General features: G+C 58.6%; 1 protein-coding gene across 1 annotated transcript; it reads left to right on the top strand.

Moving 5' to 3' along the window:
* Nucleotides 1-2593: 2593 nt before the first annotated feature.
* On the top strand, nucleotides 2594-24538 carry RAPGEF3 (Rap guanine nucleotide exchange factor 3). Its single transcript, XM_065887588.1, has 28 exons — nucleotides 2594-2862; nucleotides 3328-3540; nucleotides 9518-9571; nucleotides 9659-9765; nucleotides 9972-10093; nucleotides 10246-10414; nucleotides 11018-11102; nucleotides 11428-11488; nucleotides 11599-11675; nucleotides 11872-12018; nucleotides 12569-12681; nucleotides 12972-13060; nucleotides 13365-13443; nucleotides 13649-13799; nucleotides 13878-13960; nucleotides 14761-14800; nucleotides 17295-17376; nucleotides 17663-17809; nucleotides 19692-19789; nucleotides 20239-20364; nucleotides 20451-20632; nucleotides 20898-20988; nucleotides 21128-21178; nucleotides 22113-22200; nucleotides 22549-22613; nucleotides 23045-23099; nucleotides 23199-23270; nucleotides 24119-24538. Exons 1-28 carry the CDS (start codon nucleotides 2857-2859, stop codon nucleotides 24235-24237), a joined length of 2772 nt encoding a protein of 923 aa, XP_065743660.1. The 5' UTR covers nucleotides 2594-2856; the 3' UTR covers nucleotides 24238-24538.
* Nucleotides 24539-25846: the final 1308 nt, after the last annotated feature.

Here is a 25846-nt window from a genome sequence, read left to right on the forward strand (position 1 = left end):
TGGGTGGACAGCGTGAAGAGGCCCTGCTAGTCAGCCTCCATTATCTGTCTGTCCCTCCCCGTACGTCTGGAGCCTGTGCACCCAAGTGTGAGGGAAATGACTCTGGATGTGGGCTTCTCTCCCTTTGCAGGAGCTGTCAGTATATTTGAGAGGCAGGATTACAGAGTGGTAAAGCATACAGACTCCTCTAAGTGCTTGGGGAGAATCACTCACTGCTCCACATCTTACTTGTGGAAACTTGGGTGTGTCAGTTAACTTTTCCATGTCACTTCCTCGCCTGCAACATGGGATAACAATAATACCTATCTCATAGGATTCTTGTGATGATTAAATCAGCGAATGTATCAAGAACATCAACCAGTATAACAAGTACCAAGAACAGGGCCTGGTGCATGTTAACTATTGCTATCATTTATCTGTCCCAACACAACTTCCAGGCATCTAAAGATAGTCAGAGGAGGGTGGAGGCTGCACCAGGGTATGGCACGATTTTCCCTGTGATGACTCACCATCTGGCTTAAAGTGTCTTCCTCAGACACACTCCCCTAGTCCCCTGCCCCCTCCAGGTCTTAGGCTCCATCAAACACCTACCGAGCATTCATTTCACAGGCCAGTCCCAACCAGGAATCCTGAGAAGGAAACACCTGCTCCATCACCTGCCTTGGCGGGAGGTGGGGGGCTTTGCCCTCCAGTGACAAGAACGAGACAAGTGGAAGGTCCAATTTGAATGACTTTCTTTGGATCCTTGTACCCTTGACCTTGGCAAGCTACTTGATAACTCCGAGCCTCAGCTTCACCATCTGAAGTGGGAATGACAGTAGTACTACTTCATAGGGTGGTGGCAGAGATAGAATACCTGTGAAGCACTTGGAACAGTGCCAGGCACTTACAGACTATTGTGGCCTGCTGAGAGGGACGCAGATGTCCTGCCTCACCCACTGGCTCCATTTCCACTTGCCCAAAGCAGGGGCAGGATGAATAGGAAAGGGGGGACCCCTTTCTGTCCCGACTGCCAGTCTCTGGAAACTCCCCTGCAAGGACTTCTAGACCAGGTCACTGGCACCAGAGACCTGAAATTTCAACTCACTCCCCCAGCCCCACTCCCTCTCTACTCTCTTCCCCATGGACACCTGTGACCCCAGGCTGTTATCCCTTCAAGCTGTTCTTCCTTCTTCCAAATTCCCCAAACCTGAGTGGATGGGTTTGGTCTGGGGGCCAGATTCATTTTTGGGCTCCCCTCCTTCCCTGAGGGGGTCATTTAAAACTCCACTCTCATTTCTCAAAGTGGGAACCCAGCAGATTGGGGTATTTGTTCAAAATATAGATTTTCCACTTCATGCCAATAGGACTGAATCTGAATTTGAGGGGATGGAACTTACAATCTGATAAACTCCTGGAAGGATTTTCAAAGACACATTAAAATTGATTTTAATCACAATTAACCCCCCCTCCAAGAAAATAATCATCGGTGAAACAGCAGGGGACATGGATTGTTAGAGATATGTCTTCCTCTGTCCAGGCAGGCTCAGCGGCAAAGGGAAAGGGACACAGGTGGGGCAAAAAGGGGGTGAGTCCTAGAAAGCCGGGGGGGGGGGGGGGGGGGCGGGGCGAGGCGTGCGACTCCTTCCAAAACCCTCGGTGACGCCCTGAGCAGTTACGGCGCCGGCGCTGGGGGAGCTGCTGTCCCGGAGCCACTGTCTCTCCGCGGACTCAGAAGCAGGAGTGCAGCGAAGAGGGGGCGCTGGGCCAGCAGCGCGGCGGTGGGAACTGAGGCCCAGGGAGGCGATGGCTTTCCACAAAGAGCCCGCCTAGGACTCTGGAATCCCGAGCTCGACCTTCACCCGCCGGGGGGCGTGGCCTTCTAGCCCAGCTCCTCTGGGATCTCAGCCCCACCTCCAGCGCCCACAGTCCCCGAGCGCCGTCCTTCCTCTCCAGCCTCAGTGTCCCCACCCGCGGCGGGTGTGTGTGTGTGTAGGGCGGGGAGGAGGGGGCGGACGGGGTGTGTGCATAGAAGCGCGGCAGTGGGAGGCTCGGCAGCGGGATTCCCTGCGGGAAAACGGCCCCATCCCTCCCCCGGCCTGTTCGAGACCCTGAACCGAAACAGGAGGCAGGAGGCCCCCGGCCGGCCGGGAAGCGGCCCCAGCCCGGATTTCCCTCCCGGGTGGGGCCGCAATGACTCACCCCCTTCCCCCTTCCCCCGGTTTCCTTGTTTGCATTTCTCCTCCCGGCCACGTGGCGGCCGGTGTAGCGGCCCGCAGCCCCTAGCCCGACACCCCCGCCGCCGCGGCCCCGGCTCGCAACCCAAGGGCGCTCCGGCCCACCAGGGTTTCTCGGGGCCCGGGCTCCCGCCGGCTCGGCTCACCCTGGGCTCGAGACTCCGCCCCTCGCCCGTGCCCTCCCCCGCCCCCGCCCCCGCCCCCGCCCCCTTCCCTACCGTAAGGCCTGGCGCGTCCTCCCCGCCCTCCCGGTCCGTCGCGGGAAGGGAAGAGGGCGGGCCACGCAGGGGGTGTGACAGCTCCCGCCTGGACCAGTGCCAGCTGCAGCCTCGCTTCAGCGCCCGGTGCCAGCTGGCTCTTTCGTCTGGGACGGAGGGGAGGCTCGGGGCTCCTTGTCGCTGGGGGTGGGGGAACACCGCCCCTCAAGTCCCCAGCTTTCCCCCCACCCAAGAGGAGACTCTCAACCCAGCCTGGCTCGGGCTGCCCTGGCAGCGGGTCCAGCCAGGAATTGGCCTGCTCACTTCGCCTGGGACTTACAGCAGGGGCTCGCTGTTGGCGGGGGGAAGCTGGGGCGGAGGGTCTCCCGTCAGCCCCCGCCTTTTGCTAGAGGCTGCACGGCTGTGCGAGCTCGAGGAGGAATATGAAGGTGGGTAAGGTGGTGTTAGGGGGAGGAGGAGCCGGAGAGGAAGCTGGCACGGTCGGGGAGTTGGGGTGGGAGAGAGAGGCTTGGTCAGGGGTGAGGGAGGTGGAGAAACGAATGGTTTGAGCTGAAGCTGCATTTCTGGGGCATCCAGAGTCCGTAGTCTCATACCGGGAGTCGGTGGAGATCCCTGCAGGGCCATGGGCGGTGGAGTGGGGCAGAATTCCCCAGAAGACCGGGAAGAAGGACCTGATCTCCGGTGCGCCAGCTGGAGACCCCTAAGTGCGCCAGACCGGCAGGCCCCAGTGAAGGTCTTCCTGTCCCTCCCCCGGCTCCTGGCAGGGATGCAGCACCTCCGCCTGACCAGTCCAGAGGACTCTAAGGAAGTGGTTCTGCCTGGGGCAGTTGTGCCTTGGTCCAGCTGCCCCAGGCCCGGCCTCATGGCTGTCTGCCCTCCTCTTCCCGTCACAGGTGAGCTGGCCAGGTGAAAGCCGCTGGCAGGTGGGCCTGGCTGTGGAGGACAGCTCAGTTCTGGGAGCAGCGCCGGTGGGAGGGCTCCCGGACGTGGTGCCGGAGGGGACGCTGCTCGACATGGTGCTGAGGAGGGTGCATCGGTCCCGAAGCTGCTCCTACCAGCTGCTTCTCGAGCACCAGCGCCCCAGCTGCATCCAGGGGCTTCGCTGGGTGAGTGCCCATCCCCTGCCCGGGCCAGGCACCAGGGCTGGAGGGGGCCCTGATTGGAAGACCGGGCATGCTCCTGGTGGCCCAGCTTGCTCTGGGGGCGTGAGGGGGACAGCTGGGGTGGACAGCGGGTCAGGCGGCTTGGCTGCAGTGTGTGGGTGGCTCACACAGCTGCACTGCCTGCGCATGTGGTGCCCAAGTCCCCCCATTCAGGCATGAGGGGAGGGGTAAAGGGATTTGTCATTTAGTTGTCACCTCTGTGTGCCTTGAGTCAGGTGCTTGCGTGTTCTCCAGGTGGTGGTGGGAGGCACGTACGAAATGCTGGGGACCAGGTCAAGTGGGGGGGGGGGTGAGGTAAGCTTGGTTACTGTTCTTTAAACATCACCGCGACAACATTCTCCTTTAGTGAGGGCTGAACTGCATGGAGTCTGCTTTTGGATCTCGGGGTGAGGTGGTCATGTGAACATTGCTTGGCATCTGGCTTTGAGGGGCTCAGGGGAGAATTCTGAGAAGTTTGGAGGCTCTGAGATGAATGGAGCTCCCTTTGCCGGTGAAGAATCTCTCTGGAGCTGCAAGAAGGAAGCAGAGAGAAAGGGTGCGGGGGAAGGATGTGGGGGGGCTGGGGGGGCAGGATAAAGGTTGCAGGATCCAAATCAGCAGAGAAGCTCTCCCCAGCCACCCAGACTTAATAGGTTCTTCACCTGAGATTCGGTGTGTCTGTTACCTGTGCCCAGCCTGGGTGGAGGTGAGTGCGGGGAGAGTGCTTGGGCAAAGGGGCGGAGAGAAAGCAGGGCTTGGGAGAGCTCCTCTCTTATCAGCAAATCCCTTTGAGTAGAATGACCACCACTTTCTGCCTCCTTCCTCCTACCTCACCCAACCACCATTTATATTTACCAAAATATGAAGCTGGGTTGAGAAAACTGAAGCCCACCAAGGTGATGGGGTTCTCCTTGCAATGGGAATCGGGAGGAGAATCTAGGTATCAGTCCCCAGCTCTCCCCCAACCCCTCCCTCCCTGGGTCTTCCTGACAAGGGGCCTCATGGGCCTGGGTCCTGTTCCAGATGACGCTCTGGAGGGGGCAGGGGAGCTGGGTTCCCTCTGGGCTTCGCTGTCTGCCCCCCTCACCCCCCAGGTCACTGGCAGGAGCTACTGCTTGGAGCCAGTGGGCTGGAACCCTCCCTCCCTCTTTCCCTCTCAGGCTATAATTACTTGTGCATTTCCTGTCCCCTTCCCAGCTTGCAGAGGCAAGGTGGGGAGTGGGGGGAAGGTCAGGTGCCAGGACAATGAGGTCACTGGAGGATCCCCTGGGACCCAAAGTCTGGGAGGGGGTGGAGGAGGCCGCCAGGCTGTCTCCTGGCTCCCCCAGTCCCCCAGAATCGGAGGGCTGGTATGCATGGGGAGGCTGGAAGAGTGAGGGTGAGGGTTAGTGGAGTAAAAAATGGGGTCAGAGGCACAGAAACAAAGCCCCTCCCCTGCCAGGTATGTGTGGGTGTTGGTGATTAGAGGGAACTTAGATTTTCAGGGCTAGAGACAGGGCACATCCTCTCCTGAGGACCATCTCTGGGGAGTGGAGGGGCAGAGGTGGTTTCAGCCCGTTGCGTCTGTTTTTTTTTTTTTTTTTTAACATCTTTATTGGAGTAGCATTGCTTTACAATGATGTGTTATTTTCTGCTTTATAACAAAGTGAATCAGCTATACATATACATATGTTCCCATATCTCTTCCCCCTTGCCTCTCCCTCCCTCCCACCCTCCCTATCCCACCCCTCTAGGTGGTCACAAAGCACCTAGCTGATCTCCCGGTGCTATGCGGCTGCTTCCCACTAGCTATCGATTTTACGTTTGGTAGTGTATATATGTCCATGCCACTCTCTCACTTTGTCACAGCTTACCCTTCCCCCTCCCCATATCCTCAAGTCCACGCTCTAGTAGGCCTATGTCTTTATCCCCATCTTACCCCTAGGTTCTTCATGACCTTTTTTCTTCTTAGATTCCATATATATGTGTTAGCATACGGCGTCTGTGTTTAAGAGACTCTGGGTACCTGTGAGCTATACCTCTCTTCTCTGGATGATGCCTTTGGCTGAGGAGGGGCTCACATGAGGGAACAAGTACCCGGCAGGGAGCGTGCACACACCGGGTGAAGGGTGGATGTTGAAAGGAGGTGGGGCCCAGAGTCCCAGGAGGGCAGTGCTGGGAGTTATTCAGGCCATGCCCCCCTCTTAGAAAATCAAGGGGGAAACCCGTCAACCTCCTGAGGTCTGAAGAGAGCACTTTCTGTTCCTACTAGACCAGGACAAGAGAAAATAAAAGCAGGTTACAGCAGGAGGGCCTGAGGTTAGATACAGAAAGGACTTACCAACCACGGCAAAGCTGATGCTGGAATGGGATGGAAGGACGTCTCCTTTGGAAAACATGACGGGGAGATGAGATCTTGTCTGATGTCCGGGAGCCTACAGAGGGACCAATCTGTCTAGAGGCAGGGGCGAGATCAGGATGACCTTTGGTGGGTCCTACCAGCTCAGAGAAGCCTGGGATGCTTCTCTTTGAGTGACTTATTTGGGAGACGCGGCTCTATTCTCTAACTCAGAAAACATGCTTTCATCCAACCTGTCTAAATCATGGTAGTAGCTAATCGTTGTGTAGTATTTATATCCCAGGAGCTACTATGAGCTTTACTTTGTCATATCAGGTAATCTCACAACAGCCCTGTGAGATAGCTACTAATGCCATCATCTCATTTTATAGATGCGAAAGCAGAAGCACAGAGAGGCTAAGTGACAGGTCTAGGGTTACACAGCTGCTAAGGGACAAAGCTGGGTTTTGGTCCTAGGCGATCTGGCTGCAGAGTTCAAGCTCGTAGTGGACTTTCTATTGCTGCGGATGATAACACCGACACCCCAAAACATCACCCCCACTCATGCATCCTTTCCCAGTCCCATCGTACACAGCCCTGGCCTGAGACCCTAGCTGTGGCCTAAGGGAACTGGTCTGACGGGTCCCAACATGGCTTTCTGGCTCTGTGCCTGCCCCTCCAGCGCGACTCTGACCCTCAGTGACGGGGGTGGGGTAGGCCATGGTGCTGATGCCAGGGAAGCTAGCTGGGACCTCCCCTTCCACCCTGAGTCCTTCCTGTCCAGACATGAGAGGAGGCGGTGGGCGAGGGCCTTCACCCCTGCCATACCAGCCACTGCTTTCCAGCTGAGAACCCTCTAAGCTGACAGGGTTATCAGATCAGGGACAGGGTCAGCGGAAGTACAACATTTCTTGCACTGTGTCCAGATGACAGGTGCCCAGCATGAAATAATAATGTTACATCAAGGTACTTAACGCTGACTAAGTAGTTACTACAGAGCAGGCACGGCTTCAAATACTTCATGTTAGCAACTCATCTGATCCTCAGAACTACCCTGTGGGATAGGTACTGTTATCATCAACCCCATGTTACAGAAAGCCGAAGCACAGAGAGATTTATAAGCAGCCCAAGGTCACACAACCAGCTGGTAATGGGGAACCAAGATTTGAACCCAGGTGCCTGGCTCCGGAGCCCACACACCTGCCTGCTGCTCTGGAATAGTACCTCCACCCCGATGCTGGGAAGTCCTGGTGCACCGGGAACATGGCAGTGGTCCAGAGGGGCTATGGAACTTTGTCTAACCCAGTATTTTCCAAACTTGCTTGCCCGTGGAACATTCCCGAGGGCAGCATTCACCTCTATCATCTCTGCTTTCATGGCACACGGTGGGGGAAGCACGGGGCCGCGGAGGCACCATGGGATATGGTAGGGCTTGGTGGCTAAGGACATGGGCTTTGGAGTCACAGGGGCACAGCGTGAATCCTGGTGCTCCTGTTTACCGGCTCACAGGGCAGGTTATGTAACCTCTGAGCCTCCTTTTCTCTAGCTGTGAAATAGGAGACAAACACCTACTTCAGGGTCAGCGTTGGTAGGGTTATGCAGTGGGATCTGAAATTTCTAAGCGGTTGTGTGACTCTGGGCAAGTTGCTTCATCCCTCTGGGCTCCTGCTTTCCTCGCAAAATGAGAAGGATGCCTTCCTCAGCTCTGTTGGGCCAGAGCCCCCAGCTTCCGAGCCTCCAGCCTCCGTGCACATCCCCTGGGGCAGGACAGGAAGTGCTTTAAGCAAGGCCTGAGGATCTGAGATCTGAGTCTTGACCAGCCTGGCCACATGACCAGGCACCTCCCCTCCTGATGTGCCCTCCGGGGTCACAATAATACCAGGAAGGGAGTGTGTGTGCGCGGGAGCCTGGGTCGTGGGCACCGAAGGGACTTGGGGCAGGGACTGGGGCCACCTGGGCACTCTGACAGCTACAACAACAAGTCGTTAGCACTCGGCACTGTTTGTTCCAACACAGGGGGCTGGCTGGGTAGAACTCCTGCCCTTCCTCCACCTCGTTTCCTGTCACTAAGTCTCCAGGGCTATGTCTGGCACCAGGACGGGCCCCATGACCGGGTCAGGGATACCTATGGGACACCTAGCGACTTCCGCCCGGCATTGGGCCAGGCACCTACGTGCGCCAGACCTCAGGCCTCTGCCTGGCACACGGTGGGAGGATGCTGGGACCAGGGGAGGGGACTGTGGCCCCAGGCCTGGTCGTACCCTAGCTCCCCAGCCAGGTCCTCTTCAGGCCCTGTGTGCGGATGGGAAAGCAGCAGAGAGAAGTGGGACGGGAGAGGAAACAGGCAGGTGTGGTGGGTGGAGTGGGACCAAGACTGTGAGCACTTCTGGTAGGAACTTGAGTTTATCTGTGGCTGTACGGCTGTGTCTGAGTTACGAGGGCACTTCACCTCTAGACTTTCGTTTCTTCCTAAGTCAGGGGGGATAGACAATACCTGCTCTGCCTACTTCCCATCTGATCCTATTCTGTATGAGATCAGATGAAATCACGGAGGTAGACATACCTTGTAAACTTCAAGTGCCTGCCTTTGGGATGGCTCATAGAGGGTAGGGCATCCTGTCCAGAGATGTCCACAAATTCCAGTTCTCAGGTGGCAGGAAAAGAGGGGCATGAGAGGCTTTCATGGCCGACATCCCAGGGCACACAGGCCCAGGAGTCCTGGATGCCCAGTTGATGCCAAGGGCAGGGAAACCTCGTTCACCAACGATTTGTACGTAAACCCCGTCTTCCAGAGCTGTCCTGTGTGCTACCAAGACTCACTCACTGTTACAGGGTTATTTATGAGCTAGCAGCGACAGCATCTTGGAGAGGAAAGGGGCTTTCCAGCTTCACAGATCAGTAATAATAACTAACATGTATATACAACTGCATGTATATGTCAGGCAGTGCTTTAAACATGTGATCTCTATTAACTCACATAATCCTTCCTAAAGCCTGAATTGTTGTTAGGAATGTTTTATAGATTTATAGGCAGGGAGAGGTTAAATCATGTATTCAGGGTCACACTGCTAGTAAACAGAGGAGCAGGGATTTGAATCCAGGAGTCGGCTCCAGGGTTTGTATTTTTAACTACCAGTCTGCACCGAGGCCCACAGAGGGCAGGAGTTTCGCCCACGGCCCTGTGACTGGGGACTGACCCTGGCTTGGCAGCAGGCCCTGGGACTCCAGGCCTCCCGAGCTGCTCACTTTCTGGCCTCTCTCTGGCCTTATCTCATGTCGTCATGCTCCCCCCAGCTCCACTGTGCCTCTTCCCTACACAATGCAGTTTACCTGGGAGCCTGGGCACACCTGGGCCCTGAGTAAGCAGAACTGGAATCTCATCTGTGGGGATGCACCGCTGGAGTCAGGAAGCAAGACAAGGGTCTGGGGATAGGGCAGCAGGGCGGGCATGAGGCGGACGCCTGGCATATGGGGGTTGCTCAGTGAGTTTTCTTTGTTGAAAGAGTAGCTAAGTGGACGCCTGGAGTCGGGGACTGGGCAGGGGCTGGGACTGACAGGGGTGGGCATCTGACAGCTGGGTTTAAAGGCCTGGCACTAACACTCAAACCCTCCCACTGCCCTCAGACGCCACTCGCCAACAGCGAGGAGTCCCTGGATTTCAGCGTGAGCCTCGAGCAGGTACAAGCCACGAGGGGTGGAGCTGGGAGGCGGCAGCACAGCGAGGGCTTCAGGGCCTCAGCCAGCTGTGCCTCTCCCCGCCCCTAGGCCTCCACGGAGCGGGTGCTGAGGGCTGGGAGGCAGCTGCATCGGCACCTCCTGGCCACCTGCCCCAACCTCATCCGAGACCGAAAGTACCACCTCCGACTGTACCGGTGAGTAGTGGCCTTGGCTACCTCCTTGCCCACCCCCTCCAAACCCTCCCACCCCCTGTTTTCTTTCCCTCTCACTCTGTCCAGGCACCTGGGCCCAGCCCTGCTTCTAGACCGAGGTGCCTTTCAGATGGAGTGTTCTTCCCTCTCGCCTCTCCCGTCCTGCCATTTGAGACTCCTTCTTCTTCCCTGGCCCCTTCACCTCCCAGGCAATGCTGCTCTGGCCGGGAACTGGTGGATGGGATCTTGGCCCTGGGGCTGGGGGTCCATTCCCGGAGCCAAGCCGTGGGAATCTGCCAGGTGCTGCTGGATGAAGGTGCCCTCTGTCATGGTGAGCCCTAGCCCTGGGTGGGTGCCCGGGGCTGGGCAGTCCTGGGGAGCAGGCACTGGTGGGTATTGCTGGTGGGCATTGCAGCAGGGGGCCTCATACCCACGTGGCCTCAATTTCCTCTCCTCCCCCACGCCTGGGCCTCTGCCCCCCAGTGAAACACGACTGGGCCTTCCAGGATCGAGATACCCAATTCTACCGTTTCCCCGGGCCGGAGCCGGAGCCTGCAGGCCTCCACGAGCTGGAGGAGGAGTTCGTTGAGGCTCTGGCCCTGCTCTCCCAGCGGGGGCCTGACGCCCTGCTCACGGTGGCGCTCCGAAAGCCGTAAGTCGGGCGCCTTGCATCTCGCGGCCCTGCTCTCGGACTCGGTTTCCCCTCTGAGGGGGTGGTGCCTTACTTTTTGTGGAGGGAAGGGACCCTGGCTGGACCAGAGGCCTGAGCTCTGGTCTGCATTCCACCATGGACTTGCTGTGTGATCTCGAGCCCTCCTTCCCCCCTCTGAACGTGGTCCTCCCTCTGTAACTGAGGCTGTGGGACACGTGGCCTCCGAAGACGCTGCCCACTCTGCGATGCAGAGAGACGGAGGGCTTTGGACTCCGCCGGCGGGTCTGCGTTCAAATTCCAGTTCCACTGGCTACTAGCTCGGTGACCTTGGGCCTCTCCATGCCGGCTTCCTCTTCTGTCAAAGGATAACAATACCCACGTCATGGGGTTGTCGTGAGGGTGGAATGAGGTAATGCGTGTAAAGCGCATGGCCCAGTGTCTGGCACGCAGTGTGCTCCCAGTAAACGCTGGCCCACTATTGATAAACAGCCACTGCCGGGGCACCGGCTGGCCCAGGCCCAAGCTGGGTGGACGTGGTGGCTTCCCGCTCTTGGCCTTGGGCCCACAGCTCGTCACTTCTTCCCCACCTTCCTGTGCCCGCAGCCCCGGTCAGCGCACAGACGAGGAGCTGGACCTCATCTTTGAGGAGCTGCTGCACGTCAAGGCCGTGGCCCACCTCTCCAACTCGGTCAGTCCCGTGACCCAGCCCTGCCCTCCCCACCCCCAAGCCTCCCTTCCCTGTGAGCGCTGCTGGGCCAGAAGACATTCCCCTCCCCTTCTGCCTGTGGCTGGGAAACCTCAGTCTAATTTCTTGCCCCCGGCATGCTTATCTGAAAGCCCTTCTGCCTCTCTTTGCCCATTTCTTCCCCTTGCTTTGTCTCCCGCTGAATCCCAGGTCACCTGACCTAACTACATCTCTGTCGCCTGAGCACTTGTGGCTTTGGACCTAACCGCCTCACATGCTCCCTCTTCCCCTGAACTCACCTCATTGACCCTCCTCTCCCCACCCCCAGGTGAAGCGGGAATTAGCGGCAGTTCTGCTCTTTGAACCACACAGCAAGGCAGGGACCGTGTGTAAGTCAGATGGGATGGGAAGCTGGGCAGCAGGGACCTGGACATGGGCGGAGGCCACAGGGAAGAAGTGATGGGTCCCTGGGGGCATGTCTGATCTGTGCTTCTCTCAGTGTTCAGCCAGGGGGACAAGGGCACCTCCTGGTACATCATCTGGAAGGGATCTGTCAATGTGGTGACCCACGGCAAGGTGAGTCTTCCCTCCCTGCCCAGCCCCCTGGGGTGTAACTGCTCTCTGGTCCTTGACCTCATGGGCAGTGCCTTTAATAGACCCAAGGCTGCCGATCTCCCGGGTCTCCTCCTGCCTTGGTGGCTCTGTCCACCGTGGGTCTGTCCCGGCGAGGGCTGGGCGCCGGGGCTGGGCTGTGACTCAGGCCTGGCTGCAGGGCCTGGTGACCACAGTGCACGAGGGAGACGACTTCGGACAGCTGGCTCTGGTGAACGACGCACCCCGGGCAGCCACCATCATCCTGCGAGAGGACAACTGCCATTTTCTTCGCGTGGACAAGCAGGACTTCAACCGTATCATCAAGGTGCCATTGCTGGGGGTGGGGAGGGCAGGGGACGTGGCAGGGACATGTCTCTGGAGAAGTGGTGTGGGGCAAAGAGTAAAGACCAGAGAGAGCCTTTAAGGGTCAAGGAGAGGCCGAGGGTGGAGAAGTTCGGGGCGATGGCTGCAGGTGGCAGCCCAGCCCTGCGTGTGTGAGGAGGTACAGAGCATGCTGAGGAGGGTCAGCGAGCCCTGGGGACCCTGGCTCGGGTGGGAGACCAGGGGACTGGGGTTACAGAGGGGTGGGGGTCTAGGGTGCAAGGGGATGCAGCATAATGGAGCGTGGGATCCACGGAAGGAACCCTGGGAGGGATGGGGTGGAGGAAGGGCTCAGGCTGGGTGATGGGCAGGGGTAGGAGTGGGGGTTAAAACCAAGGTCATGGGCACTGAATGGAGTGGGAGAAGGGCTGAGGGTCCCTGTGGGAGCCTTGTGGGGTTCAGCGTTTGGAATGGGGGAGGGAGAGGGAGAAGCTGTAGGGTGGGGAAAGGAGTCATGGTGTATGTTGAGCACTGGGTGTTGGCTTGTTCTCCAGGATGTGGAAGCAAAGACCATGAGGCTGGAAGAACATGGCAAAGTGGTGTTGGTGCTGGAGAGAACCTCTCAGGGCGCTGGCCCTTCTCGTCCCCCAACCCCAGGCAGGAACCGGTAACATACCCACCATGCTCCCTTTCCATACCAACTCTCTTGCCCACCTCCTCTCCTTCCATTTCCCAGGCTTTACTCCCTTCCCCGTGTCATACCCCTGCCCTCTGGCCACCTGGGGGTGGAGAGGCTTCCAGGGACTAAGAGGCATCCCCTGAGTTGGTCCCCCCTCCACCCCAAGGTGAGAGAGGGCTGGCAAATAGGGATGAGTGATATGATTGATTATTGATGTCTGCCCGGCTGTGGGAAGGGGAGTCGTGGTATAAGTGCTATGGACTGGCTGCTTCTGCTAGGTATATAGTGATGTCTGGCACCCCGGAGAAGATCCTAGAACTTCTGTTGGAGGCCATGCGGCCTGATTCCAGTGCTCATGACCCAACAGGTAGGGGCAGGAGACACCCTGACTGCTCTCTGACTCATTGGGTGGTCAGCACAGCATGGGAGAGGGCCAGGCACCCTGCCGTCTGACCTCATCGGGTACTAGTTTGGTCCATTTGGTCAGTTGACGGGAAGTTCGCATTCCTGTGTTCTTGGTTTGGGTGGGAAGCGCGGTGACAGGGATTGGGCATCGCTGGTCCCTCGCCCGTGGTGGGATTGGGGAAAGGGCTGCTCCAGCTGTGCATATACTTGTGCTCAGTAGACTTGACCGCTGAAGCCCCCACCTGTCCCCTGTCCCTGCCCTACAGAGACATTCCTCAGCGACTTCCTCCTGACCCACAGTGTCTTCATGCCCACTGCCCAGCTTTGCGCTGCCCTCCTGCACCAATATCCTTCCAGCCCCAGGGGGTTAGGATGGTGTGTGGAGTGGGGAGAAGGAATCCCTCGTGTCATGGCTGTGCCGAACCCTCCAAAGTGCCAGCGTCATGCCAGGCCCAGCTTGTGCATGGGCTCTGGGCATCCTGCCCCTCCCTTGCCCATGGTGTGGTGGGTGGTCTGGTTAGATGTCGTGGTTCCCTTGACTGGTGCCCACTTTCCATGCGGAGCCCGTGGGAGGCAGCGAGCAGGAGTGCAGCACCTACGTCTGCAACAAGAGACAGCAGATCCTGCGGCTGGTCAGCCAGTGGGTGGCCCTGTACGGCCCCATGCTCCACACCGACCCTGTGGCCACCAGCTTCCTCCAGGTACCTGGGAGTGAGGCGGGGCTGGACCGGGCTGCCCGGGGTGGACGTGGAGTCTCAGTGAACCTTGGCTCCTCCCAGAAACTGTCAGACCTGGTGAGCAGGGATGCCCGGCTTAGCAACCTGCTGCGGGAGCAGTGGCCAGAGAGGCGGCGACACCACAGGTGATGCTTTGGCTCAAGTTAACTCGTCACCTGGGGGACGGGCGGCACAGCGGGGATGGAGAGCACTGCCTCTGGGGCCAAACACGTGGCCTAAATCCAGGCTGCACCACTGTAGCTATGCCGCCCTGAGCCCATTACCCTCACCCCCCCACCCCCTAGGGCTTCAGCTCTTGTCTGTAAAACTGGGAGAATACCTACCCCTCACTGCACCTGAAGAGTGCGGCTCAGGGTGTGCTGTGCTCACTTGTCTAGACTTGTTAGTGTTCTTACCGGTCCCCTTGCTACTCACCCTCCCATCACGTGCTCCTCCGTATGCTTACGCAGCCACAGTCGTTCGTGGGCCATCCTTCTAGCCCCAGCACACCTGCAGTGCTCACTGCCTCCTAATTATTGCCAAGCACCCTTGGTGCCAGCTCCTGCCGGCCAGCCCGGTCAATTTCCTAGCATTTACCTCGCCCTCCGAGACCTTCCCGCCCTCCCAGGCCTCCCATGGGGGCGGCTGAGGTCCAGGGAGAGCTCCTGTGCAGGCTGCCTGCCCTGACACCACGTCCCTTTCTCCCTTGAGCTCTCTTTCCCTCCCTTGCTGGCCTGGGAAAATCCCAGGATCCAGGGGCTGGATTTCAAGTCTTGCCTGTCTCACCAAATCTTCGATCCTCACCAAATCTGCAAACCTCTGAGCCTCTGGTGAGGGTGGGTAGAATCCAGAGCCCGTGTCGTCCTCTCTGCTCCTGACCCCATGTCGTCCCGCCTGCAGTGGGCCCTGCCTGCCGGTCTCACCTCGCTCCTCTCTTGCTCCACAGGTTGGAAAATGGCTGTGGGAACACATCTCCACAGATGAAGGTGTCTGCCCCGAATGAGGTCCTCTCGCTTCTGCGGGGCCCCAGCTGTCCCCACTCCTCCAGGGACCGCCGGGCCCCTCCTTCAGCCCCTACCCAAGGGGCTCTGCGTGGGCAGCCCCCCGTCCCCTGTCGGCCCCAGGCACATCCTTGGGTCTGGGATAGGTGTTCATGGAGCTCAGGCTGCATGTGGCGCTGGGGCCAGGCCCTGCAGGGAGACACAGAGGTCTAAGGTCACTGCTTCCCCGCCCCCCCCAGGCCAGGGGGCTTTTATTCCATCTGCTCACAGTTAGAGCCAGTTAGCAGTTCCCACCTGGGAGGTGAGGGGTGGTGCCTGGGGGTAGCCTCGGAAGCCCAGGGGTTCCTGGGGGCCAGTGCAGAGAGCCCAGAGGAAGGCAGGCCGAGATCCCAGTGCCATTCCCAGCAGCGAGCGGGGGCGGCGGGGGTGGGGGGGAGCAGGAGGAAGAGCCGTGACGGGCGCGAGATTTGAGGGATGGGGCGGAAGGGGCTGGGCAGCTAAGTTGGGGCTGGCTGGGGGCTCATGCATTGGGAATAACACCTAGATGCCTCACCTGGGCCTGCAGCGCCCAGCTGCTTCTCCCACCTCATCCTGCTCCCCCCTCCTCCTCGCAGGCTCCTTTTCGGCTAAAGGTGAAGCTCAGCCCCTCCTCAGTCTCCTGCCCTTACCTGCTGGCCCCTCTCCCACCGGCTCCCCTTCAAGGTGTCCTCTATGGTTTTCCTCAAAGCATTATCCCAGTGGAATTGTTTTCTTTGTCTGTGTACTTGCTTATTGTCTGTTGGTGTCTGTCATGTCCCACTAGAATGCCCGCGTGAAGGGCCTTGACCTCTGTCTCCCCAGCCTGTGGTTGCCACTCAGGGAACGGCCGGCGGGCACTGCGTTAGGTGCCGAGGGTGCCGTAGGGGGCTGGGGGAGCCACCCTGGCCTCGAGGGACTTGCAGTGAAGCGAGGGACGGGGCTGCAGGGCAATCTCATGCTGTATAAGGGCGAAGACAGGGGTCTCTGGAGACGGGAAGGGGAGGGCTGACTCTGGGTCAGGGTCAGGGAGAAGCGACCGCTGGGCCTGGAGGAGAGGGGGGAGGTGGGCAGGGGCCAGAGCAGGTGCCCCCCCCCCCCCGACCGTGGGCCACGGTAAGGGGCCTGGCCTTTGTCCCCAGAGCAGTGTGAGCCATTGAAGGTGTCTGAGCCGAGGATTGACAAGATGAGATTTGTGTATTGCATGGGTCAGCTGAGGAGCCTGCGCTTTATCCAGCAGACAGTGACGGTGGAAGCCGTGATAGGAAGCTTAATCTGGCTCTGGTCAGGCAGATGGCAGTGGTAGAGAGGGAGGCACCCGAGAGGTGAGGCTGGTGGAGAACCGTTGGGCCGTTTTAGTAGGTAAAGAGTGAGGCAACACACGGGCTGGTGGACCCTGAGGTTGGCCTGGGCTGGGGAGGGGGGCACACGGAGACCCCAGGACTAGACGACATGCCGTGGGGACGCAGGGCCTGGGCAGCAGGAGCCGTGAGCCCAGGGGAATGGCCGAAGAGTAGCCTGGCAGGTGGGATGAGGGATCCGAGGGGTGTGTTGAGTTTGGGGTGATGGAGCACAGACGCGGGAGGATCCAGGAGGCATTTGAGACCAGGGCCTGGAAGAAAATTCAGTGCTCAGTGGTATGGTTTTAAGAGTCTTCCATCTGCGGGGGTGGGGTGGAGTGGGAGGGTGCGTGAGGCTGGGGGGAGCTCGGAGCGGAGCGCAGAGATCTGGAAATCCAGGGAAGAGCCGTGAACCAAGGTCCGAAGCTGATCTGCCACCTTCAGAGCAGGTAGAGAGTCAGTACAAGAGTTAGAAAGAGTGGTCGGTGTGCAGAGGAGCTGTGTGAGGGAGGCCTCTGGCCAGCGGGGGCTCCCCAGCAGCCCACTGTGGTGGGGCCATGGAGGAAGGGCTGTGGGGTGACGGGGCAGCTGACACAGTTGAGTGCTGGTGGACAAGAGCGGGGTGTGGGGTGGGGGGCGCAGGTGGCGGGTTAGGATTCCAGCTGGGCCACTTAGCAGCTGTGTTTCTTTGGGTATGTTACTTAACTTCTCTGAGCCTCACTGATCTCATCTTTAAAACGAGGAGAGTAATATTTTGTCAAAGGGCTTTTGTGACTATTTAGATACTTAAAAGATGCCTGTACTTAGCCTGGCATGTAGCAAGTAGCAAATGGTAGCTGAAGGAGGAAAAAACCGAGATCAACAGCTGAGGTGTGTTCGTATTAGAGCAATTCTAGACCCATCTGGTAGAGGGGGTAACACACACGTAGAGGGGCACAGACTTTGCTCTGTCTCCTCCAGGAGCCTCAGTCCCCAGCGCCTTACCTGGCCCAGATTCATGGGCCAAGCAGAGCCCCAGGGTGGTGTGCGTGCCCCGCGGGTGCCATGCTCCTGGTGACAGAGGCCCCTCCCCGTCCCTGCATGCTCTCCTGTGTCCTCCCGGCCTTACTTTCTCTCCCTCTCAGGCCCGGAACATGCCTGTTTGGCTCCCCAGCCAGGATGAACCTCTCCCCAGCAGCAACTGTGCCATCCGAGTCGGGGACAAAGGTTGGTGGTCTGTCCAAGCCAGCCAGTTCATAGCTCGAACCCTACTGTCATCACCCTTGACCTTGGGGCGCCTGGCCGAGGATGGCATGCCAAGCTCCTCGGGGTCTGTGTTCCAGGCTCCCCCTCTCCTTGGCTCAGGGCCTCCCACCCACCCAAGCTACTCCATAGCGCCCTTGTCCCCCCTGCTCGGGACCCTCCCTCCGCTGCAGGCGCTACCCTCTCCCTCCTGGGGTGGGGAGACCAAGCAGCCGCCCCCCACAACAGCTCAGCCAGCCTTCCTCTCCAGTCCCCTATGACATCTGCCGGCCGGACCACTCGGTGCTGACCCTGCAGCTGCCTGTGACGGCCTCAGTGAGAGAGGTGATGGCGGCGTTGGCCCAGGAGGACGGCTGGACTAAGGGGCAGGTGCTGGTGAAGGTGAACTCTGCGGGCGGTGAGTTGTGTCTCTGGGTAGGGTGGCCCCAAGGGAGGGGACCCCCTCAGAGCCGTGCCCATCCCCCGAATTAAGATTATCATCATCTTTATTATCTTTATCATGTTAGTGATGGTTGGCATTTATTGGGAGGCTTCTTACATCTCTTCAAAGTGCTTTGCATGTGGTGAAGAGCATGAACTCTGGGGCCTGTTGCCCACATTTGACTTCTGCCCTTTGGCTCCCTTCTCTCTGTCCCTGGGCAGGATGCTTAATCTCTCTGGGCTCTGTTTCATCATCTGTAAAATGGGGATGAAAAGGGTGCCTGCTTCATAGAGGAATTGTGAGGATAAATGAGCTAATCTATAAAAGTGTTTAGAATGCTGTCTGGTCCATAGTCTATTATCTGTTATTACGTAGCTACTGCTACATCATTATCATGCTTACATATTTATTTAACCCTAATAGCAATCTTATGAGATAGGTATTTTGATCCGATTTTCAGACAAGGAAACTTAAGCTCAAAGGGGTTCAGTGATTTTCCCAAGTTCACACAGTGAGAGCGTCGACAGCCTTTGAATTCGGGTAGTTGCTCATTTAGTCTGTAGTCATCTTTGAGGGTCAGCTGTGGGCCAGCAGTGTGTTAGGAGGTAGAGGTACCATGGCAGGTAAGATAGAGCAGCTTGACGGTTAAGAGCCTAGACAGTGGACTCCCAGATCTGAGCTGGAATCCCAGACCCACTGCTTACTAGCTGTGTGATCCTGGGCGAGTCGTTTAACCTCTGTGAACTTCGGTTTCCTCGTCTGTCGAATGAGCGCTGTAACTGTACCTGTCACATAGGACTGCTGTGGCTATGAAATAAGCTACTGTGTTTAAAGCTGTTAGCATGGGACCCAGCATAAAGTTGGTGCCCGGAATACGGCAACATGAGGATTATTAAGACCTGCCTTTGGAGAACTTGGGACATTAAAAACCACTGTTGTCCATGAAGGACACAGCCCAGGTCTGACAGCTGGAGCCCAGGGTAGGCAGCTGAGAATAATGGCAAGGAATGGCAGGGAGACTGGCAAAGCCTCCTTCCTGCAGGAAGTGGGGAGAGGGGATGAGGTCACCTGTGCCTATGTGCTGCTCTGGGAAGCACCGCCCTCTGGTGGCTACCTGGCAAGTTGCAGTTGTCCTAAGCCAGTGTTTATTGAGACCCTACGTGCCTCAATATTTTATTACAAACTCCATAATATGTGTATGTTTCCTTGTAAGTCACGTACATATATTCCTACCCTAATGTTACATGATCATAACACAACACACAAAAATAGAAGTGCAAAACAGGTGAGAAAAACCAATAAAGTGAAAGAGCTAAGGTTTTTTCCTGGACACGTGGATGGTCTCGTGTACCTTACTTTGGAGGCTGATGGTCTAGGGACTGGGGACTCAAACATGACTAAAAACACAGTCTCAGTCCACAAGAGCTGATGAAAATCCGCACAAAGATTTCTGCAGGGCCTTTCCCAGTTTTCAAAGGGGCTGTATATGTATCGTATATTTATAGCCACTAGTTATATTTATATCAATGATTTCATTTGACTTGTGAGTAGTCAGGGAAAATCTTAGTGTCTCCGTTCGACAAAGGAGGAAGCCGAGGCTCACTGAGACTCCAGTGTTGCCTAGCGTCAGCCTGTCTCACTAAGACTCCCCTTTCATCGTCCTTGGGCCGTGCTACCCTGTGCGTGTGGATGCGTGGGCATGCGCACCTGTGTATTTAGAACACCTGCCCAGGACTCCAACCCTGCTACTGGGAGAAGAGACCTTCCAGCCTCCTAAATGGGGCCTCCACCCTGCCTCCGGTTGCTCGCTGGCCTCCCTCTCTGTCCCCACCCAGCACAGCCTCTGCTCTCTTTGCAGACACTGTTGGCCTGCAGCCAGATGCCCACGGTGTGGCCACATCCCTGGGACTCAACGAGCGGCTCTTTGTTGTCAACCCTCAGGAAGTGCACAAGCTGGTAGGGACAGGCAGGGCGCCAGGGCCTGGGGAGGAGCTGAGTTTTGCGGGTGGTAGGAGTGGGTGCTAGGAGAGGGTCACATGGAGAAGACGGCGAGGGCTGGCTCTGACTGCTGCTGGGCCTTAAGGAGGAAGAGGAAGGAGTTGGCCTCAGCCAATGGGGAAAGTCCCCAGGATGTGGGAGGGGAGAACTGGTTGGGAGCTCTCAAGGGGGAAGAGGGAGACCTGCCTCATCAGGGGTTCCCCAGAGAACAGGCACCCTACAAGGAGGGGTCCCAGCGTCGGGGAGCTGTCTGGGACATGCCTCCTTGGGAAGCCCCTCCATCAGATGCCCCTCCAGCCCCTGCCCTCCCTGACATTCCTCCGACCCTTGGCACAGAGGCTCCTCCCACCCTGCGCCTTTCCCCCGGATTCCCCAGGCAGCCCCCCTGAGCACTCTCCCACCTGCAGACCCCACACCCCGAGCAGCTGGGGCCCACCGTGGGCTCTGCAGAGGGGCTGGACCTGGTGAGCACCAAGGACCTGGCGGGCCAGCTGACGGACCACGACTGGAGCCTCTTCAACAGCATCCACCAGGTGCAGGGGCAGAGCGGAGGGGAGGGGGCCGGCGATGTGGGCTCCCCACCTGCCACGCGCTGACCTGTCATGCTGTCCCCGCCCAGGTGGAGCTGATCCACTACGTGCTGGGCCCCCAGCCCCTGCGGGACGTCACCACCGCCAACCTGGAGCGCTTCATGCGCCGCTTCAATGAGCTGCAGTACTGGGTGGCCACAGAGCTGTGTCTCTGCCCTGTGCCCGGCCTGCGGGCCCAGCTGCTCAGGAAGTTCATCAAGCTGGCCGCCCAGTGAGCGCCTGTGGGCTGGGTGCGCTGGGTGGGCGGAGTCCTGAGGCTGCCTTTACTTAAATGCCCGATCCATGGGCAGGGTGTTGCCAAATCTACCAGCCCCATGCTTCCCTGGGTCCCCTGGAGCCTCCGCCTCCCCTCCCCGTCCGGCCCCAGTGTCCGCAGGGGCAGCACTGGCCTGGCCCGGCGCTGGACCCCAGGCCGGCTGCTGTATGGGTGCGGGGCTTTGCACGCGGCTGAGGGTCTCTGGGTCTTCTGTTCACAGCCTCAAGGAGCAAAAGAATCTCAATTCCTTCTTTGCCATCATGTTTGGCCTCAGCAACTCGGCCATCAGCCGCCTGGCCCAGACCTGGGAGGTGAGTGCCATCTGCCGGGGCAGGCCAGGGCCTTCCCACCTCGGTCCTGAGTCAGGCCCCTGCCCGTTCTGGGGGTCCTTTTTGGGGATGGAGCTCCCACCTCAGAGCAGTGACAGCCCCGCCTGCCTCTCCTTCACAGAGGCTGCCCCACAAAGTCCGGAAGCTCTACTCGGCCCTCGAGAGGCTGCTGGTGAGTGCTGGGCCCCGGTTCCTCCCTCCAGAGACCCCGATTCTTGGCTCCCTTGCAGCCTCTCTGCCAGTCCTTGTCTACTTCTGGGTCCCCTTGTCTACCCTGGGTCAGGGCCTGGTTCCCTTTGGCCTGTGAGTTTGGGGTGCTGGCTGAGGAACAGGTGTTTAGCATGATTGGATAGTGTGCTATATCCCTCAGTATGTGTGCCGGGGGGATGGCATTTGCTGTGGCTATGGGGTCCTGCACGAGGGCAGTGTCTGGCCCTGGGGTCTGAGGTGCCAGGGGACCGCTGGGGGATGCTGGATTCCAGCTGACCTGCCTCAGGGCTCAGGAGGCAGGTCCTGACCTCAGCTCCCATGGTGTTCTGGGGCCTGTCAGTGGCCCCTCAGGAGATTCAAGGAGCCCATGTGCCAGCCCAGGCCAAAAGATGAGGATAGAATTCAGGAGCTGAGCCCTCCACTGCCAGGAGCTGTTAGGGGTGCCGGTTTGAAAGGTGTGACAGTATTCAGGGGAGAGCTAGTGCAGGGTGCTTTCATCAGCAAGGTTCTAAGACGCTTGAGGGAAAACTTCTCCTGGGGCTCAAGAGGTTCAAAGGAATTTACCCACTAGAGAGAGAGAGGGAGAAAGAGGGACAGAAAAGAGAGAGTTTTCCACGAAACCTCAGGGCCCCTGTGATAATGGCCACGACGTGTCCTTGGGGTTTAATCAGAGGCCAGGAAGCCACATCACGCAGACTGGCAGTCACAGCTCCAGGCCCCCTCCCGCCTCCGCAGAGCCTGCCTTGGTGAGACCTGGGGCCGAGAGGAAGCTGAGCTCCAAGGGGATGGGTGCACAGCCTCTCCTTGGGACGGTGGACATTTGGTTGCGCTGTGGCACGTGGTGGGTTATGGTGTATGGGACCTTCCCTCTCTCACTGTGGCTTCTTCCCTCTCAGGACCCCTCATGGAACCACCGTGTGTACCGTCTGGCCCTCACCAAGCTCTCCCCTCCCCTCATCCCATTCATGCCCCTTCTTCTCAAAGGTAAGAGGGCCAGTATCCACCTCCCAGTCTCCATCCCATCCATTCCTGCCCCTGTGTGTCCATCCGACCCTCTGAGTGATTCCAGTGCGCTGATGCCCTGGGGGACACAAAGATGAACTAGGGGTTCCCAGGGTAGAAGCAGAGTTAAGACATGCAGACATTAGATGGACGATGATAGGAGGCCTAAGAGGTACAAGGAAATCGCTCCAGGAGGTTAGTTGGGGAGGAAGAGGGCCATGTGGGGGACCGACAGGCCCGAGCCTCCCTGTTATTGACCCCTCACCTTTCCTTGGCTGCTGGAAGGGGAAGGAATTTGGGGACCTATGAGCAAAGCCCATCTCTTTGCAGACATGACCTTCATCCATGAGGGAAATCACACGCTGGTAGAGAATCTCATCAACTTTGAGAAGATGGTGAGTCCAAGGAGAGTGGGTGCCTGACACTGGAATGGGCTGCAGGCTATGACGATGACCTTGCAAGGGGTCGGGGATGGGGTGGGAGATGGTCTAAAGTTGTTCTCAACAATATAAATATGAATTCTTCCTTTAAAATAGCCATTACTCCATTGCATGCCCTCATGAGGGTCTGGTCTCCACTGGGGAGTGCTGGGGTGACAGCCTCAACTATCTGTCTCTTCAACCGGAGCCCCCTCCCGTCTAAGCCCTCCCTGACCTCTGTTCTTCCCAACACCTGGTCCCCGCTGGGTCTCTGGGTGAGCTGGAGCACAGCAGACAGGACCCCATCTCCCACAGCCACTAGTTCCTACGAGCACTCCAGCTGTCCCCCAGGCCACACCAGGGTCCCGTTCCTCACACCGGGTCTCACGTCCTTGCTTGGCCCGCAGAGAATGATGGCCAGAGCTGCGAGGATGCTGCACCACTGCAGAAGCCACAGCAACGGTGAGAGGGCGGGTTCCCCGGGTAGGTGCCCCTGACCGATGTCCCCTTCAAGGCACCGGCTTGGTCCTGTCTCGCTGACTCCCGCCTCTCACCCGCCAGTGCCTCTGTCACCGCTTAGAAGCCGAGTCTCCCACCTGCACGAGGACAGCCAGGCGGCCAGGATTTCCACGTGTAAGTGCGGGCAGGGGTGGGCGTTGACGAGGTGGCCATGGCTGGCATTTACAGGCACGTGCGTACGTGACGCTGATAAGGCTTCACAACGCCTCTGTGAGCTAGGTAGAATGTTATCCTAACCTGAAGATGTGCGAACAGGCTGGAGCCTTGAAGAAGCCTGTGGAAGCCACAGGGTTAGATAGAGCTGGGACCCAGGTACTCTTACTCCAGATCTGCGTTCTTTTAATTGGCCTTCAGTTGCATGAAATGGGATTCATTGTAATCCACAGTTCATACCACACCGTCCTCATTATTTTAATGTATGTATGTAGATTCTGATAATACGATGGGCACCTCTGGACCCAAGCCAGACATGAGGACATTGACGATAGCTTCCATCTCCCTAGTGGTGTCCCTCTCTCCTGTCCTCGTGCCCCTCCCGCCCAGGGGAGCCACTCTCCTGAATTTTGAGTTACTCATTTTCTTGTTGTGGAAAATAGGTTTATTATATATATGTATGGTAAAATATATACGCACACGCACATACATATACATCTTTTAAATACCTCATATGTATATGACAAGAAAATATTCTTTAGTTTTAGTTGTTTTTGAGCTTACTAAAAGGGGTATTAAACTGTATGTAATTTGGGGGGCCTGTTTTCTCCAGTCTGTGCTCCTGACCACCATGCTATTCTGCTCTAGCAGGGGGGCGGGGTGTCTTCTAGATCGGCCGTGGGAAGTGGCAGGCTCGGTGGCGGAGGGCAGGGAGGCCGATTTGCTCCTTGGAGGAGAAGGGGTGGGCTCTACAAAGTGCGCGGTGCCCCCCCCCCCCACCGACCACCCCTCCCTCCCCCCCCACTTAGGCTCGGAGCAGTCCCTGAGCACCCGGAGTCCAGCCAGCACCTGGGCTTACGTCCAGCAGCTGAAGGTCATCGACAACCAGCGGGAACTGTCCCGCCTCTCCCGGGAGCTGGAGCCGTGAGGAGGGGCTGGGCTGGAGCAGGCACTGGCCACTGGGAGAGCCAGGGCAAGCCGGGCCAGGAGGCCCATGGGCTGGCCGCACCGGGCAGGGGCTCTCCGCGGACTGAACTTGAGGCCCTGGAGTGGGCGGCATGGAGGCAGCCGTCCCCTTGATGACTGCTGGCCAAGCAGGACCTCGGAATGGCATGAGCCGGGGCCCAAGGCCAAGGAATGGGGGACAGAGAAGCCCTGGAGTGGGTGGGAGAGCGGAGCACTCCCTCTGTGTGTTCAATAGAGAGCTCTCCGCACCAGGTCTTTTCCAGATTCCATGCCTCTCGGCTTTGTTATCCGGCCATCGCCGGGCCCCTGGGGTGTGTTTCCGCAGTGGACCAAGTGTCTGCATGTGTGTGGCATGTGGGTGGCAGGGGCAGGCCCGCTGCCCGGGGAGGTGGGGAGGCAGGGAAGGGTGGGGGCGGTGCTGCTTTTCTTTCCACGGCCTGTGCGATAAACAGCTGGGTGTGGTCGGGGCTGTTTGTCTGGGAGTGGTGGTCCCTGAGGAGACTTATTGTTACCCTAAGTGGACAGAGAGGCTGTGTTCTCTGGCCAGCCCCGGGGCGGGGGGGGGGGTGGTGGCAGGGAAGGCCGAGCCCTGCCCCCTGCCCGGGATGGTCTCTGGGACCCTGCAGGGCTCCAAGGCTGACTGCAGCTGGACCTCAGCCCCTTGGTCACCAGAGCGGCAGGAGCCTGGAGCCCTGCACGGGGCTGGCCGGAGTGGCCCTCAGCTGTCCACAGTGGTCTGAGAGGTCGCTCCTCCCTCCTCTCCCCTCCCCACTCCACTTCCTGCCCGTCTGCTTGCAGCCCCGCTGGGCGGTGCTCCGGGAGGCGAGGCGAGGCGGCAGTGATGGAGAGGCTGAGGCCGAGGCTTCTGAGGGGAGCCCATCCCTTGCTGAGGCCTAAGGGCATCCAGGAGTCAGATTTCCTGCCAGTGAGGAGAGTGGTCCCAGCAAGTCTTGTCAGCTTGGAGTCCCCTCTCCCCTGCCAGCTGCCGTGACGGGCAGTGAGGACCCTCCTGCCCCGGGAACTCACGTGAGGAAGCCCCAGGTGGGGCTGCCCTCCTCTCTGCTCCCTGTGGCTCTGAGCCTGGCCAGGGGAGGTGCGCTGTCTGACCCCGAGAGGGGCCTCTCGCCCTTGGGGATGACCCAGAGTAGGTTCTGAGCAGCAGAGTCCTGGGGCATGTGGAGAGAGTGGGCCCATACCTGGGAGGAGGAGGCAGCTGGTACAGCTGCCGGGGCTCAGGCTGGACACACCCTCACCTCCCCCCGCCCCCACACTGCCAAACCTCTCATCCCTGTGGTCATGGACACGCGCTGCTTCCAGAAAGGGCCAGAGCCCTTGGCAGGAGGCAGCCCAACTGGGATTATGCCTCGGGTTTCTAAGTGCATCTGAGCAAGTCAATGAACAGTTCTCCGCCTCTGTTTCTCCATCTGTAAGATGGGTGTGATACGATGATCTCAGGTCAGCGCTTAGTGGCAGACAGGTAAACTGCAGCTCTGCCTCTGCAGCTGAGGTGACAGCTGACGGCTGTCCTGTGTCCTCTGCCTGCTGGGGCAACATCACCTCAGAGGAAGTGG

This window comes from Phocoena phocoena, chromosome 11 (assembly GCF_963924675.1).
Source record: "Phocoena phocoena chromosome 11, mPhoPho1.1, whole genome shotgun sequence".
Taxonomy (NCBI): Eukaryota; Metazoa; Chordata; class Mammalia; order Artiodactyla; family Phocoenidae; genus Phocoena; species Phocoena phocoena.